We start from the raw sequence: 19,648 nt of genomic DNA on the forward strand, positions 1-19,648 counted from the left end.
AATATACACACAACGTGCATTACATTCTTGGCTTGCAACACACCACCTTCATCAGGTTTACAGAGGTGCAACAGTCTCATGCAATGTCCCAATGCGAGAGGAGTCCGAGCAAAATATGGTATGTACTAAAAGGGCATTATTTATTATTCTAAATAATCATGTAACATATCAGCGCTGGGAACTACATCTTTAGAGTATAAAGGTATAATGTAAATGTTGAAGCAAATCTTGTAGTTTTATCCTTCATTTATTTTTCTTTTGTTTTTGTTTTTTTAAGTATGGTACATGGAAAAGTCTTGAAGGGTAGGAAACGTATTATAAAGCGCCCCCTCTGGTGGACATTTAAAGGACAACCGACGTCACTTTTTCACGCATTATATTTTTATTCAAATGCAAAACACCAATAAAAATGACTTAGTGTCCAAAATCTGCAAAAAATTGAGCTGCCAATTGGGCATTTTCAGAAAGTCCCGCCCCCAGTTCGTGACGTCACGCAAAGACGTCTTGCATTGCTGGAGAATCAAAACAATGGCTTCAGATTCGCAGAATATGCTTTCTTGTTACACATCCAGTTATGAATATGATTCAAATAGTTCTGAAGAGGAAAGCATACATGTTTACAATCGATTAAAGAATTTATTCCGTGCCATTTTGAGGCAACATTGGGGGGAAATGTATCACCAAAAAGAGGCAGAAAATGGCGTCCAAGCTCCTGTGAGGAATTAATCAGCCACAGGCTGATAAATTCCTTACATGGAGCTTGGTCGCCCTCTTCTGGCGGCTTTTTGGTGCGACACAAGGTTTTCAGACTAGACAAGTACAGCAAAATACATTGACGTGATGGAATGACTGCTGCAATGTGTCCATTTTTCGGTCAGGGGCGTTCCTTCAGTGACGTCACGTATGGACTCGTCACCAACTCAAAAAAACAAGACTTCCAGAATATTCAGCGCGAGTCTTAAAACGTAAAATATAGCTACTGTGCGGTGTAATCGTAAAATACGCTCAGTAGAAGTCATTTGAAGCCATTTTACAAATTACGGACACAACTTGTCCCGAAACGTCGGTTGTCCTTTAAAGGGCAGAACAGAAGTACACTCAAAATCATGAAGTTTTGCTCATTTAATGTCACAAAAACTTTAAAACAATAAATGGGTGAAAGTGAAAGTGGTGGAAAGATAAAATAAAATATCATATCCCACAATTTCGTTTCTCATATTATAGGTCACAAACACAAAATGTGTGCTCTTAATAAATTCAAGTCTCATAAATTCAGGACATGCAGCCACCATTCAAGAATCGTACCAATATGAATGCATTTTTAAATACACATGACCTACCGCTTTGTGGCATAATTTGTACCAAACAGCAAAACACCTGAAATACTTTGAAATAAATACAACCATTTCACTTTGTTGCACAACAGATTTCAATTTCAACCGAAAATCCAAATCAGATTTTTTGTGTGTGATGGTTAGTGGATACAAATATTGAGATGGCATTTAGGTAGTATCTACTGAAAACAAACAACATCTCTCCTAAAAAAACTTAGATTAAAGAAAAAGGGTTGCAATCGTCAGTCATTGTTGTCTCCCTTTACTAGTTGTACTTTTAGTCCACCGTCCTCACGACTTGTCTGATGCAAGCGCACAGTCAAAGGAAGTTGAGAGCACCTTGCAGATGGACTGAGCCTGCTCCTGTTGACACGAGAAAAGGAAAACAGCCAATCAAGTATTCACTTTTTTTAAAAATAACACATATACATTAATCGTTAGCACTCACAGAGCTGCTGCACTGGTACACCCAGATGGTGCACCCCTCCTGTTCAGGGTCGGTAGTTTCGAGGGTCAGGAGGTTCTTCCCAGTGCCAAGGCCATCGTCATAGCACAACATACGCATAATCAGGTAGAGAGGGTGGCGGTGCAACACATCCTAGAGGAATAGTATATTAAATTAATAATCATTATAATAATTATGATGATTATTATTATTCGTTGCCCTAATTCAGTCGTTATTGCCACATTTTTTTTTAAATTATAATGGCTGTAAAAATGAATCGCTGAATGGATAGAAAAGTATTGTTTTGCCACCTCCTTGTGGTATGAAGAGGAGGTTAATCACTTTTTTGTTGGTACATGTATGTCAATTTCTGATGTATTATCACGATTTATGACAGGGATAGATCACTTAAACTATCATTACAGCCGATAGAATTGTATATAAAACATAACGAAAAGATCGATGGATCAATCTACTTGTCACTAGCAGATGAATATTGGTACACCTTATGAACAAGATACGTTCCGAGCGGTCGTTCGTAAGGTGAATTTGTTCGCAAGTTGCTTCAGTGCTATATTTTGTATGGAATGGATGGTTAAGTCAAACATTGAACAGGGAAGAATCAAAGAGAGACGCTGTAACAGTTGTAAAATAAATTCACACCTACTGTAGTACGACGACATATATCCTTGGGTCTTCAGTAAGCCATTACTGAAGCTACTGGCACGTCATTACTGAATTACGTGCCAGCAGCCATTACTTTTTGTGATGCATCGCATCCTCCTGGAGCGTCAACTGGGAAGAGGGATTTCATCCCCACCCACATACTCTACGCAGTCAATTGTAAGCAAGCTCAGCGGATCGGGACCTGAACTCGTTGGCAACACTTCAGCATAGCCGGGCGCTGATTGATCAGCCTTGGTGCCCGTCACGTCAACATCCAGCCCTTGAAACCTCCAATGTGTCTTTGTGTGGTTGCATGAAGCACAGTACGCAGCCAATCGCAAGCGAGCTCGGCCGGAAAAAGGAATGCAATACAAAATTGAACTTATAGTATCTCTGTCCGAAGATTTTTCGACGTACTATACCAGCAAAAATGTCCGTCTGTACCGTTATTCGTAACTCGAATGCTCGTAAGTTGGGGAGCGTCAGTACACCCACATTCCATTTATCTTCTTTTATCATACACTGTATGTGGATTAATTGTCCCTATCTTGTCATATTGTCTTGAGCGGCAAGGAAGGAGCTACAGTATTTACACACCATCCTGTGTCAGTAGTGAGATCCCCCTGACCCAATACCACCACCACCACCCAAAAACTAAAAAATACACAAGACAAACTACTGGCTCAAGTTTCAATTTAGAACACACAACATAGATTAATCAATGAGTCCCTTTGCTTACGTGAAGAAAAGGACTAGTGAAGAAAAGGACTCACATACTGGTCGAGTGAGGCCACTTTCACTCCGTGTTTCGACACAACCAGGATCATTTCTTCGTCTCGTGGCACAAATGGCAGCTTTCCATCTTGCTAAAAAATAAAGGAATAACTGTATGTACAAATACAGCACAGTGAACGCTGGCACGTGTGGCTGCCGCTGCTCACCCGCAGAAAACATATCCTGTGACTTTAAAGTGTCCTTGAGTTTTGAAAGGCTCTTATAAATGAAATGTAATATTATTATTACAAATATATAAGATTGTACAGTATTAAGGCAATGACATAATTTTTACCACTTTACCCTTACACACCACCACAAAGGATATATAAAACAAGATAGGAATGAAGGGTAAACATGAGCTTTCAGAGGCAATTACAATTTTGAAATGACTGTAAACCTGGCCTTTGAACAAGGGTATCCCTAACCCTAACCCTACATGAAGGATGGCAAAATATTTGCGCTTAACCACAATTCTGATTGATAATTCAATAATCCATGAGCGGTCATGTTTTCTCTAAAAGCAGGTTTGATTTCATACAATTCTTATGTTGTAATTTATTTTTTTTCAACCTGGGCGGCGTCAATGTAGTTGATGAGGTCAAGCGTTTCCTGAAGCTTCTTGCTCATGTCAAACTGCAATCCCTCAATGGCTCCCACATACTTTACCCGGAACTCTGCACGTATTTCAGATGTGTTGTTTCCTAGGGAAGTCGTACATGTTGGCATCAATAAGATAATAAGTAACTGAATAAAAGGTCAGAATGATGTAATCCCACCTACCCGAGCTCTTGGTAGAGTCTGTGTCGAGACTGGCGACTGTGCTGGACCTAGATAGTCCCCCCAAACTGGAGTCTACAGACTATGGAAGAGAGAGCACAAACCCACACGATTAAGTACATTTGTACGGTATAATAAGATCCAGAGCAGTTTTAAATACATAAATAAATTAATCACAAAATACTGGGATTTTTGCACATCGTTTGTATAACATGTAACAAGACTGTATTGAAGTTAATGTTAATGTTTGTCTGGTTGGTGGACATCCAGAGTGGATTCAGTTACCATACCTTACTTTTGGTGCTGATCTCACTGCTCTGGGAGCTACTGCTGCTGTGGCGTTTTTTCACCTTGCGGAACATGGTTCACTTTTGCATCCTGGACCACCGCATCCTAACCCACCTCCAACCTAAGCAGGAGCAAACATTTCTGATAGAATGCTACAAAATGCTATCCATTTTGTCTCACAATGTGTGTTTTATTCATGTTGATTCTTGACGGAGTCCCTAATTTTTACATTTTCTGCACGAAAATAAATAAAAAAAACTTACTATTGAGTTTAAAGGTGGAACAATTTGTGAAACAATCAATTTATTAATCAATCATGGAACTAGAATCTGAAATAATTGTATTGAATGTCATAAATTTATGTATCACTTTCAGTGGTCTTTTTTATTAAAGTTATATTAATCTTTTTTCAGACCCTTCTATTTGGTGAAAATCTGGACTTTGAAAAGAGCCATTAATTTAAAAGAGGAATTAATCTGTCAAAGTAACCAATCAAGAAGTGGTGTGGCTGGAAGTATATTTAAAAATAATAAAATGTCTCCAAAAATGTCCAAAGACACATTTTTAATGTTAACTAATCTTATTTTTGTTTGTTTGAATTTGATTTATTTTTGTCTAATTAGGACTTTGAGTGCAATATACAGTATTTTTTTATCTTTATTTTTGTACTACATCGGTTGAATATAGGTTGAATTAATCAATCAGTCAATCAACCAAGTAAGAAAAAAGACACCCAATTGTAGTTGTAAATTATCCTAATCATAATTTGATTATCCAATTGAAATTGTGGTGATTTAAAAGGTAACTAAAGTCGAAAAAGTTTGTTCCGAGATGTTTTATAGGGCCCCACGAATCGAAAGCAAGTACAGTACGTATTCCGATTCTTGTTTTGGGAAATAAGAATTAAACAGGGGGCGGTTTCTGCAGACCGAAAGTTGCTTCGTCCATAAAATATTTAAGGCAGCCACATATCTATTACTGTACACCCTTACCATCAGCTGTGGTTTATTATTTGCAAATTACACGTGATAACGTGGATAAAGATGTTATGAACAGCGTCTAACATTAAAGCAAACAACCGAGTAAAACCATTCAATATTCGCTCCCCACGCTCAACGTCGCTTTTGTTTAATGCCGAAGTTGATTAACTTTTACTATGGTGAAATGTAGCCATTATTAAACTCAATCCAGCACATGCATACCTGACAATAAGGTTGCCGCTTTAATGTACCGTTAACATAACTTGGTTAATCTGCCTGCTTGCAACAAGGCGTTTGTCGGCTCATATTCACTGTTTAGCTTCTCTCGTAGTTTCACAGCCTCCACCCAACGCTCCTTAAAGGAGACTTACCCAACATTTCTCAATGAAGACGCTAAAAGTATAACTCAGCCACAAATACGAGACATCAAAGCATTAAAATTGCAATTGTATTTACTTATAATATATTCTTTTGTGCATACTTAACAATGGTGGTCATTTGTCCTAAAGTTGATCATTATCCGAAACGGAACATTTCGTCCGGAACTTCATTGTCTCCCCTCATTCTTGCCGGTGATATTTTGATACACAACCGGAAGTTTCCCGTTTGACGAGGGTCCGCCTCCTCATTCATTTTCAAAACATTGCCATATGATTTGATTGTGACATTTGTAATTCTGCTTTGTGCTTTCCGCTTGCGATGGCATCAAAACGCAAAGTGGAAATGATCGTCCCTGCAGAAGAGAGTGACCAGCTTCATATTCGTCCGCTGTACGCTGATATATTATTTTATTATGTATTAAATGATTGTATCTCAAATTATGTCAACAAACGTTCGCTACCATTCTTTTTTCTTATGTTCTTTCCCAGGGGTGCTGGGCAGGAGGTCGGGAGGTCCTGTATTATACTGGAGTTCAAAGGAAGAAAAATTATGGTGACTAATTCTTGATGGCATCCTGAGCAGTATGGTTTGACAGCTAAACGGAAAGAGAGACAGAAGGAGAGTGAAAATTGTTTGGAGGTCATAATTTTGTTTTAATTTGTGTGTTTCACAGCTGGACTGTGGCATCCACCCAGGCTTAGAAGGAATGGATGCCCTCCCTTACATAGACTTAATCGACCCAGCGGAGATTGACCTGCTGCTCATCAGCCAGTAATTTTTCTTTTGCCGTTGTTTTGGTCGCAATTGAAAATAGATAAGTGAAAAGCACAGTAAAACAACATTGACAATGTTTTTTTGACAACAATATGTGGTTGTTTCATGTCATGCTTGATTTTAGTCCAGCACACAAGCGCGTCAACTATATACTGTACAACCAATTTTAAAAATAAATGTTCTGTATGAAATGTTCCATGTGAAGCATGCATTGTGTCAATTTGTTTTGTCTTCAGTTTCCACCTTGATCACTGTGGGGCACTGCCTTGGTTCCTCCAGAAGACCAGCTTCAAAGGCAGAACCTTCATGACTCACGCCACCAAGGCCATCTACCGCTGGCTCCTGTCGGACTATGTCAAAGTCAGGTAAGCTATGAAGCCTTTAATAACCTTTGAATTAGAAAACATTATGGTATTTTGTAAATTGTTCCCCCCGTTGCAGCAACATTTCTGCAGATGACATGCTGTACACCGAGACGGACTTGGAGGAGAGTATGGATAAGATTGAGACCATTAACTTCCATGAAGTCAAGGAGGTGGCGGGGATCAAGTTCTGGTGTTACCATGCTGGCCATGTGCTGGGAGCTGCCATGTTTATGATTGAAATAGCCGGAGTCAAGGTAACAGCTTTTATTCAAGTGCACAATACCTGTCACTGCTGGTATTGTTATTCATGATTAACATGTTATTTGTTTATTCTATTCCTTACAAAGCTGCTGTACACGGGAGACTTCTCACGACAGGAAGACAGACACCTCATGGCAGCTGAGATTCCAAGCGTCAAACCGGACATTTTAATCATTGTATGCCCCTGCAAAATTCAAGAATCTTCACAAAAATGTGTGTGCATTTTTCCTTGTAGTATTGTGATGTGATTAAAAATGTCATTCATCGTTCTTGTGTAGGAGTCCACCTATGGCACGCACATCCATGAGAAGCGTGAAGAGCGCGAAGCTCGCTTTTGTAACACGGTCCACGACATCGTCAACAGAGAGGGACGCTGTTTGATACCCGTTTTTGCCTTGGGACGAGCCCAGGAATTGCTGCTCATACTGGGTGAGACACCCATTTTATTTTGGCGGGGGTGGGGGATGGGTAGTTCCTACCCGCAACCACGTGGGGCAACAATGCGTCCCAAAATAAAATGACATCATTGTGAATACTGTATTGTGTGACAGCATCTCAGGGTGTCAGGATGCAGTTGTGTGCGTGGTGTTGAGAGCTCAAGCTATTCGTCATGTAAATTGTATTGATACAATTTGATACAATTTACATTGAATCGATTGAACTGTATTAATACACAGTACATTGCTATGAGTTACCTGGCCCAGCTATCCCTTTTATAAATAAAATGTCAACCTTGAGCACAAAAAATTACCAGACCTTTGTTGTGGTCAACTTCTCTCACCTGTAGTTGTATAGGAGTTAGGAATGTAAATAAATAACATGGCTTCCAGTCGTATTAAAGGTTTTAAGATGAATGGAGATTGAGACTGCACCTGACTCATTCTCTTATCTCCAAGGGTAAAAAAAATGTTTCGGGAAATTACAACAACTGTGAAGTGGTGTTATGGAACGTATTGTTGTAAAAAATAACTATGCCAGGAGTAAAACATGCAATGGAATGCCTTGACGATTACTTCTCTTGTTTCTTGTTGAATGCCTTTCCGCAGACGAATACTGGCAGAACCATCCGGAGCTCCATGACATCCCCATCTACTACGCCTCGTCCTTGGCCAAGAAGTGCATGGCCGTGTACCAGACCTACGTCAACGCCATGAATGACAAAATTCGCAAGGCTATCAACATTAACAACCCCTTTGTCTTCAAGCACATCAGCAATCTCAAGGTAGAGGACAAAACTTGTCAGTTATATATTGCAAATATATTAACTTATTCACTGCCAGATGATGTGCAAAAATGTGTCCACTCCAGTTCCAGGGTTTTTGTCATTGTCACTTGAATTCCAGGAACCACAGAATATTGAGTTTTAGGACTGCATAAACATTCAATGCAGTGTTAGAAACGTGAAACTCTCTTCTTTCATAAAAAAGAGTTAATTCCTAAGTTATATGGGTCTGGAGTTGTATGAGCTTAAAATGAGGGCGGCTGTCCAAAATACAATGCAATACATACATCCATATTGGTTTATATAGCGCTATAACCATAGCTGAAGCTGGAACAAAGGGCTAACATGGAAAAAAGGAGAAATACTGCCTCCTTGTGGAAAAGAAAAAAACATTGCCAGAGGCAATGGCCAGCGCTTTATGGGCACCCAAGCATGAAAAAAAATAAAACCTGAATAAATTTGGGAATGGCGCTCTGTCATATTTTCAATTCCCGAATAAATTTATGAATGGCAATGAATGAGTTAAAATGGCATATGTTCTTTTGGTGTTGTGTTTTCAGTTTTGGGCTAAAAACATGAATTTATTCCTCAAAAGTGCAACATTAGTTTCAACAACACATTCCCGACATGTGTTTGGAGATTTCCATTGTAGTATAAATTAGTGCCTTTTTTTGCAAAGGGGGAAAAAAACAAACTCCACTGTCTTTAATTCTCAGAGCATGGACCACTTTGATGACATTGGCCCCAGTGTGGTGATGGCATCCCCTGGCATGATGCAGAGCGGCCTTTCCAGAGAGCTTTTTGAAAGCTGGTGCACGGACAAGCGAAATGGAGTCATCATCGCAGGATATTGTGTGGAGGGAACACTGGCCAAGGTCTGCTTTTCCCATATGAGCACATTAAAGTGCATCTTGCTAAATTAGAACTCTGAGTCAGATTCACTAAAGAGAATAAAGTAGTTTAAATAAGGCCTCTGCGTTGAGAAGTTTAAAGGTCAACCGACGTCACTTTTTTGTTTCTTAACTGACATCAGAAAAACGTTTTATAGCATCTAAAATACCCAAAACACGCAGTATGATATTTTTATTCAAATGCAAAACACCAATAAAAATGACTTAAAGTGTCCAAAATCTGCAAAAAATTGAGCTGCGAATTGGGCATTTTCAGAAAGTCCCGCCCCCAGTTCGTGACATCACGCCAAGACGTCTTGCATTGCTGGAGAATCAAAACAATGGCTTCAGATTCGTAGAATATGCTTTCTTGTTACACATCCAGTTATGAATATGATTCAAATAGTTCTGAAGAGGAAAGCATACATGTTTGTAATCAATTAAAGAATTTATTCCGTGCCATTATGAGGCAACATTGAGGGGAAATGTATCACCACAAAGAGGCAGAAAATGGCGTCCAAGCTCCTGTGAGGAATTAATCAGCCACAGGCTGATAAATCCCTTATATGGAGCTTGGTCGCCCTCTTCTGGCGGCTTTTGGTGCGACACGAGGTTTTCAGACTAGACAAGTACAGCAAAATACATTGACGTGATGGAAGGACTGCTACAATGTGTCTTTTTTCGGTCAGGGGCGTTCCTTTAGTGATGTCACGTACGGACTCGTCACCAACTCAAAAACAAGACTTCCTGAATATTCAGCGCGAGTCTTAAAATGTAAAATATAGCTATATGCGCTGGAATCTTACGAAAATACGCTCAGCAGAAGTCATTTGAAGCCATTTTACAAATTATGGACACAACTTGTCTGGAGACGTCGGTTGTCCTTTCAGTAAAATCATGAATAATTCATGGCAATTAAGCCAACCCCATTACCTGATGAAGTGTCCAGAATCATATAGAGAACTGTTTCTTACATTTTGGTGACATAATTTAGTCACCCTTCTAATTTACTCGTCTGGTGTTTCCAACTATAATACAGTAGTCCAAAATCTCAACACCATCAGAGATAGTGATCGAAGGCATATGAACGTGAATGCAACTTCTATTGGCGTTTGCATTTGTCGCGCAGCACATCATGTCCGAGCCGGAGGAGATCACCACCATGTCGGGACAAAAGCTGCAACTGAAGATGTCGGTGGACTACATCTCCTTCTCGGCCCACACAGACTACCAGCAAACCAGCGAGTTCATCCGTGCTCTCAAACCCCCGCATGTGGTAGGGGAATCTGAAACGTAACACTCATTGCTCTTGACTTTGCAAGAAATATAAGGTAGTCTACACATTATTTAATACAGCTAAAGCAGGTACATCGCAATATATTAACTCATTCAGTGCCATTCCTGAATTTCCTCGGGAATTGAAAATATGACATGGAGGCACATTCCCGAATTTGTTCGGGTTTTGGTTTTTATTGCGGGGCGCTCGTCACACCTCTGGCAATGTTTTTCCCTCCCACGAGGGAGCCTGCATTTGCCTTTTGTACAGCCTCCCCCACTTACAACTCATATTACTACAGACCCATATAACTTACACATATAAATTAAATCTTTTTTTTCCTGATGAAAGAAGAGAGTCTAAGGTTTCTTACGCTGCTTTGAATGTTTGAATGTAGTTCTCTGGGTCCTGGAATTTGAGTGCAAATGAGAAAAATCCTGGCACTGGAGTAGACACAGTTGATAACCATAGAGATAAATTAACACAGAAAACCACTATACTCAGATCTTGGTCCACGGCGAGCAGAATGAGATGGCACGGCTGAAGGCAGCGCTAATCCGAGAGTACGAAGACAACGACCAGGTTCACATCGAAGTCCACAATCCTCGCAACACTGAATCAGTCACCCTCAACTTCAGAGGAGAGAAACTGGCCAAGGTTCTTAAACGTTACACCATTACGTTATTAGGCTACGGATTGATTGTTTCATGAGCTTTCATCGCCCTGACATAACTGCGCTGCTGCGTTCAGGTGATGGGCTCACTGGCGGACCAGAAGTGTGTTCAAGGTCAGAGGGTGTCCGGTATTCTGGTAAAGAAGAACTTCAACTACCATATCCTCAACCCCTCAGACCTTTCCTGTGAGTCAAGTCTTCAACAATTCACCTCTCATCCCTGCACGGTACATGTTAACATGCTATTTTTGTCAGTGTATACAGAGCTGTCCATGAGCACAGTAAAGCAGACCCAAGCCATTCCTTTCACTGGACCCTACTCGCTGCTCGTCTGCCACCTTAGGAACCTCACGGGTGAGACATTGTGTAGACAAAGCATGTTCAACCCTCAAATTTCCCGCTCTATGTATTTTGAAAATGTATACAAATAGAAAAACTATGAAATTGCACATATGCAAGTATTTACATACATCCTTTGTGTGACATTATTGGATTGGATTAGCCTTTATTAGTCTTGCAGTGGAGAAATTTACATTTCACAGCAGCAAAGTGATAAAAAGAAAAGAAAGAAGTAGAAAAACAAAATACAGGAGCTGCTGGAAAGGCAGCCACTCTCATGACGCCATCAAAATTACATGACAACACAAAGACACAGTCATTCAATCTTAAGCACTTTCTGCACCCTCTTTGTTGTATAAAGCAGTTCTAGATGAAAGAGAGGAGGATCAAAGCGTCCATGTCACCAGTGGATCGGTGACTTCATGGTGGATATGCACGTCAACTACAGGTTAAATGTTGAAAGCAAATACGAAGCTGTAGCATCCATTGATGAAAAGAGAGTGCCTCACATCTTCTGTCCCACGTAAATCCGTTTCAATTCCAAGCCGCGATAATTCCACTTACGCATCGGCGCTCTGCGCTGACGCTCCTTTCTTTTTATCATGTGCTCCTCAAGCCATGCAACCATCACGCCGCAGACTGTACAACAGGACAGACATTTCCGCTGAACAAAGCGGGGCTGCCCTTTTTGCTGTTGTCAAACTGGCACGTTTCTGGGAGCATTTTATAATTAATTGTGGAAAAGGGGGGAAGTGCTATAATTAGCTTCTGGATCCAGAGTATAAACCACGTGGTACTAATCATTGAGCTTTCTCTCCGTCAGGTGATGTGGAAGAGCTCGATGGCACCGAAAAGAAAACGCTGAGGATCTTCCAAAGTATCACTCTGATCCACGAAGTCGGCATGGTTTTGCTGGAGGTGAGTGTTGGGGATGCACAAAGCAAATTGCAGTGGTCCAACTTTTTTGTTTTTTGCTTTCAGTGGATCGCTAACCCTCTCAACGACATGTACGCCGATGCCATCACCACTGTGGTGCTGGAGGTCCAGTCCAACCCAAAGGCTCAGAAAGGTAGGTTGTAATTGCTGGTGACAGTACAGTGATACGTCTGCATACGAACGCTTCAGCTCACGAACTGTTCGCCTCACGAACATTAAATTTGCGAGCATATAGTCTTAGCTGACGAACTAGTTTTTGGCGGACAAACCAGACCACACGGTGCCACGGTGGTTGGCGGACTAGTTTTCGTCACCCCCTTTCTTTGAGTGCGGACATGGTTTGTTATCGAGTGGAGTACTTTGGCTATTATGGGACCGAAAAAGACCCCACCACAGGCTAGTGTTAAGCCGAAGCCCAACTTTTCTTTCCAAAGATTTCGTTTTCAAACCAACCAACCTTCACCATCGACCGCCATAGCCACCCCTAACATGAACCAAACAGTAAGATAAAGTAGATACAACGGAAAATTGCTACCTACCTCAGTGGGACACCTGACATGGCGGAATGGGATGCACTTTTGCAGCATGTTCAATGCATGAACATCATTATCATAGCTCACGTGTACCGTTTTAAAATCCTTCTTCTGGCTGGCTCTCCATATCACCATTGTTTGCCAGCGTCATCTGTGAATTGTAAGTGAAACAAACTCCAAATGAAAACTACAATAACAATAAAATATTGAGCGCTATGATTGCAAGCTCAAATTACAGACTGCTAACCGCTAACAACTTCCGGTGATGCTTTTGTTCTTTTATTTTTTTCGACACTTTTTGGTGAAAGTGAAACATACAGGATGCTTAGAGTACAGTGTACACTAACACAAAAATATATTAAAACTACTCCAACATTAACTCATTCACTGCCCGACGTGAAAAAAGTGTGTCCACTCCAGTGCTGAGGTTTTTGTCATTTGAATTCCAGGACCCATGGAATATTGAGTTTCAGGACTACATAAACATTCAGAATTGCATTAGAAACATTCGGGTCGCTTTTTTAATAAAAAAAAAAAAAAGATTTAATTCCAAAATTATATAGGTCTGGAGTTATATGCGCTTGAAATGTGGGCGGCTGTCCAAAATACAATACAGTGCATACACATTGGTTTGTATAGCGCTTGAACAACAGCTGAAGTTGGAACAAAGTGCGCCATTCCCGAATTTGTTCGGATTTTGTTTTGTCATGCTTGGGTACCGATAAAGTGCTGGCCTTGGCCTCTGGCAATGTTTTTCTTTGCCACTGGGGGCAGCATTTACCTTCTTTCCATGTTAGCACTTTGTTCCAGCTTCAGCTGTTGTTCAAGCACTATATAAACCAATACGTATGCACTGTTTGTTGTAATTTGGACAGCCACCCACATTTCAAGCGCATATAACTCCAGACCCATATAATTTAGGAATTAACTTTTTTTTATTAAAAAAGAGAGCCGATGAAAGAAGAGAGTCTAAGGTTTTTAACGCTGTACTGAATGTTTATGTAGGCCTAAAACTCCATATTCTGTGGGTCCTGGAATTCAAGTGACAATGACAAAAACCCCGGCACTGGAGTGGACACATTTTCTCACATGTCTGGCAGTGAATTAGTTAATAATACCCCTCACCCCCACCCCGAGTTTCAGATAAAACGGGGGACATTGTGTTATTGAGTACATAATTAAAAACAGAAGACAATCATTTGAAAATCAAAACCAGTTTTGTTTTAATTAACTGCACTACAAAGACAAGATATTTAATGTCAAAACTGATTAACCTTATTGTATTTAGCAAGAAAAAAAACTTACATTAGCTTAGAATTTGATGAAAATGTACCTATTTATTGTGTGTTTAGTCATGGAAACCCAGAGTTCCATTTTGAACATGGACGTCTTTCAAAGTCGACTAGAAATGATGTTACAGTAAGTAGCATGATTCCGTCATATTAAGAGTTCTTGTTGTAATTTTCAGAATTGTTCAGCATCGTTTTGTTTCAGGGACATGTTTGGACAGGAGCACGTGGACATTAACGATAGTCAAAACATCTCGGTGACCGTCGACGGGAAGACAGTGAACATTTTCTTGGAAACACAGGTGAGATTCATATTGTGCAACATCACCTGTGGACTTATTCACAGCCATAAGTGGGTTAAATTCATACACATTTTGAACATCTTAACTGTACGTTTCAAGAAAAAGGTAAACAAATCAACATGTGGTGTCGAAGCACTCACTTTACACTTTTCTTCTGCCGAAACCAGTCGGTGAGCTACGAGGATGAGGACACAGAGGACGATTCCTTGAGGGAGCTGGTAGAGCAAGCCGTGCAGCGCCTCTTTGACGCTCTCAATCCTATCACGTCACTCATGCCATCACTAAAGTGATGTCATTTTTGAAGTGATGCACTTGAGATAGGAAGGTCTGGTGAACACTGACTTACGTCCTAGAGCTCATCGTATTTTTAGCATGTGCTGTGTTGTTTTACCTACAAGCAGTTCCATTTAACTCATTCACTGCCAGACGATGTGCAAAAATGTGTCCACTCCAGTGTCAGAGATTTTGTCATTGTCACTTGAATTCCAGGACTCACAGAATATTGAGTTTTAGGACTACATACACATTCCATACAGCGTTAGAAAACCTACACTCTCTTCTTTCATCAGAAAAAAAGAGTTAATTCCTATGTTATATGGGTTTGTAGTTATATGAGCTTGAAATGAGGGTGGCTGTCCAAAATACAATACAATACTTACATATGTGTTTGTATAGCACTTTAACAACAGCTGAAACTGGAAACCAGTGCAAACATGGAAAAAATGGAAATGCCGCCCCCTTGTGGAAAAGAAAAAACATTGCCAAGGGCCATGGCCAGCGCTATATTGGCACCCAAGCATGAAAAAACAAAACCCGAACTAATTCGTGAATGGTGCTCCATGTCATATTTTCAATTCCTAAATGAATGGCAGTGAGTGAGTTAATATTTGGATAGTTTAAAAAATCTTGGTGTTTTGGTGTTTGTGAATTACTATTTGCACTTAATGTTCAGTATTTAAATATCAACCGTCATTGGTTAACAGACTTTCAAGAGGTAATAGTTTGTCGTCAGTACTTGTGACATTTGCACTGTTGTTTTACCTGCACTTGCATTGAATATTCTCTTGGTTTAAAAAATGCACTGACTCAAGGTTGCGTTTTAACATTTGTGCGTTTTCAGTTACACTAAATGTTGAGCATTTAAAAACAAACTGGTGTCAAGGGTGTTCCTTTTTCATTTACTTTCTTTTTCCTCACCCCACAAGGACGCTGAACAGATATACCAATTCAAGATAACTGGGCATGACACACTGAACACAAAACAAACTTACTGTGCATTATCCTGGTTTGGATTTATTATTTCAATACGGTATATGGATGACAAAGGCATTTTTAATTCATAATTAGAGACCCAATTCCAGAACTTTGCACTTCCCAGCAAAAATGTTCATTCAACAAAGTAAATTGCAATAGCAATTGTTTTCATAAATACAAGACTTGAGTAATATTCTAATCAATGAAATTGTGACACTTCTAATGTATATATATTTTCCCCCAAATCAGGCTCTATACATACGGGATCATGCACAATCTTGTTGGCTATAACCGGGTAAAGATTTAATTGCACTTCATGTCCGCGCTGAAAATAAATATTGGCTCCACCCATAAATTAAAATGGTACTACCATCCTGTTTTCATTCTCCACGAATCAGCAAGTTATGGAAAAGAATTAACAGAGCAATAAAAGTACCCTCCTTCTTTTGGTACGCAACAAGAATACTTAGTGGGTGTCGGGTCGGGTGGAGACTTCCGGCAGTCATCTTTTAACCTCTGCAACTTTGAATGTGGACGGCTCGGTCATCGAGTGGTTAGCCACTTCACATTGTGAGGCTGTGAGTTAAAATCCCACTCCACCCCACCCCCCCTCCCCGGCCCACTCGGGTTCCGTCCCACATTCGAAAAACATGCACGGCAAGAGATGCACATTTCACGGTAAGATCAGAGCATTGTCATCAAATGGTGAGTATAGTTTTTGCTTTTTTGAATGTTGCTGTGCCGATGACCATTTTGTGTTTGGGAGCCTTTTACTGAGCGAGTTGCTTGTTCTGTAGCCACAAAGGGACATAAGTCTTCTTGTGCCGTTCCCAAGCCCGGATAAATACAGAGGGTTGTGTCAGGAAGGGCATTCGACGTAAAATCTTGGCCAAAACAAACATGCGGATCAAACCTCTAAAGATGGAGGACAGTGATTTGCTGTGGAGACCCCTTGAAAGGAAAAGCCCAAAGGAAAAGAAGAAGACTCAAATTCCACGATCCACAACGTATTGAGTTTTCGGACTACATAAACATTCAATCACATTTTCAAATAGCAGCGTAATTTTAAAACAATTTTAGGTTCAACCTTGTGGGCATAAAAAAAATGAACGTGTCGAAATAAATGGTTCCAGTCCGCTGCCTCACCTCATCGCCAACAACGCCACTGCCATAAAGAGCAGGATGAGGACGCCCACCTCAAAGGCGCCTTCCTTGTTCCTCTCGCCTAATGACTCGTGGCGTTTCCTCAGCATCTCATCCTTGCGTTGCCGGATGTCTCTGTCCCTCTGGAGCTGGTCGCCGTAATGCGAGCGGAGGAACTTGTCAAAGTCGAAGACTTTCACTCGGGGGTCCATCGCCGCATTCCTCCTTCCCGCAGCAGCACTCGCTTCACTGGCGGATTTGGTGACAGAAGGTCCGTCCCGAGCTCTGTTGGTCAGGTCGAGCTGGCTCAGGAGACCGCGGTCGTACTTCCTCCGCAAGCCCTTGTGGCCGAGCACCGCGTAAGCCTCGCTGATGTCCGAGAATCGGACGGTAGCGTCATCATTGCCGGCGTTCTTGTCCGGGTGGTAGAGGAAGCACTGCTTGTAGTAGGCGGTTTTGATCTGAGCTTGTGTTGCCTTTGGAGACACGCCGAGAATGTCGTAGTAGCCCGTTTTGCTTCGGTAAAGAGGCTCCTCTCGGTCGCCATTGACATAAGTCCTGATAAAAGTTAAATGACTCCAACAGGAACCAGAAAAAGTGCTGAAGAAAATCCCCGATGTATGTCTGTGACTCCGCCACATAGACGCATATGTGTGACTGACATTTTTATTATCCTGCATTCCGAAGCAATACTCAACAAAACGTCCGTTAACATATCGCGTTATCCTAGGAGTTAAGTGCCGGTTCTTTACGTCTCGATCACTGTTATAATCCACACATGATAAGACAGTGGCTAATGTCGATGAATACACCGTACATTCTTCGTGCTTCCTAATGGGTGTCAGTGCTGAGTAGTTGCATATTTTCGGCCATGTGTTGAAAGTCCTTCTGCCAAAACGAAGTATAATCTCCACCATGATTGTGGAGTTCAAAAACGGAAGTTGTTGTTTTCTATCTTTCCTATTTGTGTAGCGCCCCCTATTGACACGGATGGCAAAATTGAAGGGGGAAATTACACGCAATTGTATTCATTCATCATTTTGCGTACGGCTTTCTCCTCTCTTGGGTCGCGGGGGGAGCTGGAGCCTATTATCCCAGCCTTATTCGGGCAGGAGGCGGGGGGCACCCCGAACCAACTGTCAGCCAATCGCTGGGCACGGAGAAACGAACTACCATTAATTCGTGCTCACGCTTACACTAATTTGGAGTGTTCAATCAGTCTCCCGTGCATGTTTTTGGAATGTGAGAGGAAGCCGGGAGGAAATATCTATGGTCGTAAAACGCAATGTCCAAATCTAAAACTTTAATTTGGCCCCGAATTATTCTATTTGGGGATTCCATCACTCAGGTCAGCTAACTTTAGGAATAGGGCTTCAGTTGTTCATGTTTGTTCGATGCTATGCTACATGTTGCTAGCTAACCTTGTTTACTTCTTTCAGAATTCCTTTCAAGTGAACGGATGGGGTTCGGGCATCGCTGATAAATTAGCAAGGTCTGTGTTGCCCTCCAAGTTTCTGTATTATCACAGTCGATGTATATTTCACAGACTCGTCAATCGAAATGTGTGTCCTAACAAGACTCGTGTCAGAATAGTGTAGTTTGATGATTGTCGTGTGCGAGCAGGAAGTGTGACGTCGTCAACCGAGGGTTGTCGGGCTACAACTCCAGATGGGGAAGGATTGTTCTTCCCAGAATACTGCATCAGGAGGAGTTGTCTAATATCGCAGCAGTTACTGTCTTTTTTGGAGCCAACGACTGCGCCCTGCAAGGTATACAACTTCTCAAACGGGCTCCTTACGATAAAACGGCCACTGTCGTAAGTGATGTCCCCGAAAGGGTTAAATTGAATTTCCATTATACTGGATGTTCCTTTGTGGGTCTCATACATTGATATTATTCCCTGTCTGATCTAGATACGAACCCTCAGCAACATGTTCCTCTGCACGAGTACTCAGAAAACCTGAAAGCAATGAGCATCTACCTGGCTAAGGCTGGTGTCCCTGCAGGCAAGGTCATCTTCATTACCCCTCCTCCAATCCATGAGGCAGCCTGGGAGAAAGAGTGCAAGTTGAAAGGTAGGTTCACATGTTCATTAGTGTCTCCACTGGAGCTCATGAGTGTCTTCTTGGGCCCCAGGCTGTCCTCTCAATCGACTAAACTCTATAGCGGGTCAGTACGCTCAGGCATGTGTTCAGGCGGCCGGTCAGTGCGGCGTTGACATCTTGGACTTGTGGACGCTCATGCAAAAAGATGGACAGGTTTGGTGTTCTTTCAAAAAAAATGACAGGCACAATTGCATGTTGTGTTGAAGTGAATGTGTCCAACTAACAGATTATCTCATCTCCACAGGACTTCACGGCCTACATGTCGGATGGCCTCCACCTGTCTGAAAAAGGCAACCAGTTTGTGATGCAGCACCTTTGGGACATGCTGGAGAGCAGAGTGGCTCATCTGCCTTTCCTCCTGCCTTACTGGGGGGATGTGGATGCCGGGGTCCCCGAGAACAGCCTACTGTACGACCAGTGAAGAAGATGGACAGATGACATGAGCATTCATACTTTGGTAGAGCTTGAACAATGTCACATTTTCTGTATGCAATATTTTTTTTATTGGGATGTAAGTAAATGCAAGCAATGGACACGAATAAAATCATTTCGCTGAGTAAGTTCCACATCCTTTCAGTTCATGTCAGCCATATTGCGGTTTTGGCCTAAACTTAAGTAGGAGGCAACAGTGACAAGGC

The 19,648-nt window shown here is 41.3% G+C and overlaps 4 protein-coding genes across 8 annotated transcripts; 2 read left to right on the plus strand and 2 right to left on the minus strand.

Moving 5' to 3' along the window:
• Positions 1-71: 71 nt before the first annotated feature.
• Positions 72-13,061, minus strand: itgb1bp1 (integrin beta 1 binding protein 1). Of its 3 annotated transcripts, none has more exons than XM_089004493.1 (7): positions 12,924-13,061; positions 4,290-4,408; positions 4,003-4,081; positions 3,793-3,923; positions 3,219-3,311; positions 1,783-1,932; positions 72-1,697 (listed from the first exon to the last, which is right to left on the minus strand). In XM_089004493.1, exons 2-7 carry the CDS (start codon positions 4,359-4,361, stop codon positions 1,626-1,628), a joined length of 597 nt encoding a protein of 198 aa, XP_088860619.1. In that variant the 5' UTR covers positions 4,362-4,408; positions 12,924-13,061; the 3' UTR covers positions 72-1,625. The 3 variants fall into 3 exon arrangements, with proteins under 3 accessions (XP_088860619.1, XP_088860618.1, XP_088860617.1); XM_089004492.1 differs by lacking the exon at positions 12,924-13,061 and adding an exon at positions 5,749-5,844; XM_089004491.1 differs by lacking the exon at positions 12,924-13,061 and adding an exon at positions 5,490-5,713 and having other exon boundaries at positions 75-1,697.
• On the plus strand, positions 5,880-15,956 carry LOC148893686 (cleavage and polyadenylation specificity factor subunit 3). Of its 2 annotated transcripts, XM_089004485.1 has the most exons (18): positions 5,880-6,037; positions 6,137-6,200; positions 6,322-6,419; positions 6,659-6,787; positions 6,864-7,041; positions 7,135-7,224; positions 7,327-7,477; positions 8,095-8,270; positions 8,987-9,145; positions 10,290-10,436; positions 10,941-11,093; positions 11,187-11,295; positions 11,365-11,463; positions 12,272-12,366; positions 12,430-12,517; positions 14,270-14,336; positions 14,412-14,508; positions 14,676-15,956. In XM_089004485.1, the coding sequence occupies exons 1-18, from the start codon at positions 5,967-5,969 to the stop codon at positions 14,796-14,798; spliced, it is 2,094 nt and encodes a 697-aa protein (XP_088860611.1). In that variant the 5' UTR covers positions 5,880-5,966; the 3' UTR covers positions 14,799-15,956. The 2 variants fall into 2 exon arrangements, with proteins under 2 accessions (XP_088860611.1, XP_088860610.1); XM_089004484.1 differs by having other exon boundaries at positions 12,272-12,517.
• On the minus strand, positions 12,930-17,822 carry LOC148893687 (dnaJ homolog subfamily C member 30, mitochondrial-like). Of its 2 annotated transcripts, none has more exons than XM_089004487.1 (2): positions 16,909-17,822; positions 12,930-13,068 (listed from the first exon to the last, which is right to left on the minus strand). In XM_089004487.1, exons 1-2 carry the CDS (start codon positions 17,820-17,822, stop codon positions 13,065-13,067), a joined length of 918 nt encoding a protein of 305 aa, XP_088860613.1. In that variant the 3' UTR covers positions 12,930-13,064. The 2 variants fall into 2 exon arrangements, with proteins under 2 accessions (XP_088860613.1, XP_088860612.1); XM_089004486.1 differs by lacking the exon at positions 12,930-13,068 and adding an exon at positions 16,106-16,713.
• Positions 17,823-17,966: 144 nt separating this feature from the next.
• Positions 17,967-19,570, plus strand: iah1 (isoamyl acetate hydrolyzing esterase 1 (putative)). The gene is made up of 6 exons (XM_089004490.1): positions 17,967-18,253; positions 18,345-18,397; positions 18,529-18,674; positions 18,819-18,980; positions 19,042-19,163; positions 19,255-19,570. Exons 1-6 carry the CDS (start codon positions 18,191-18,193, stop codon positions 19,429-19,431), a joined length of 723 nt encoding a protein of 240 aa, XP_088860616.1. The 5' UTR covers positions 17,967-18,190; the 3' UTR covers positions 19,432-19,570.
• Positions 19,571-19,648: the final 78 nt, after the last annotated feature.

Source organism: Hippocampus bargibanti, linkage group LG09 (assembly GCF_051943395.1).
Source record: "Hippocampus bargibanti isolate YZ-2025 linkage group LG09, ASM5194339v1, whole genome shotgun sequence".
NCBI lineage: Eukaryota > Metazoa > Chordata > Actinopteri > Syngnathiformes > Syngnathidae > Hippocampus > Hippocampus bargibanti.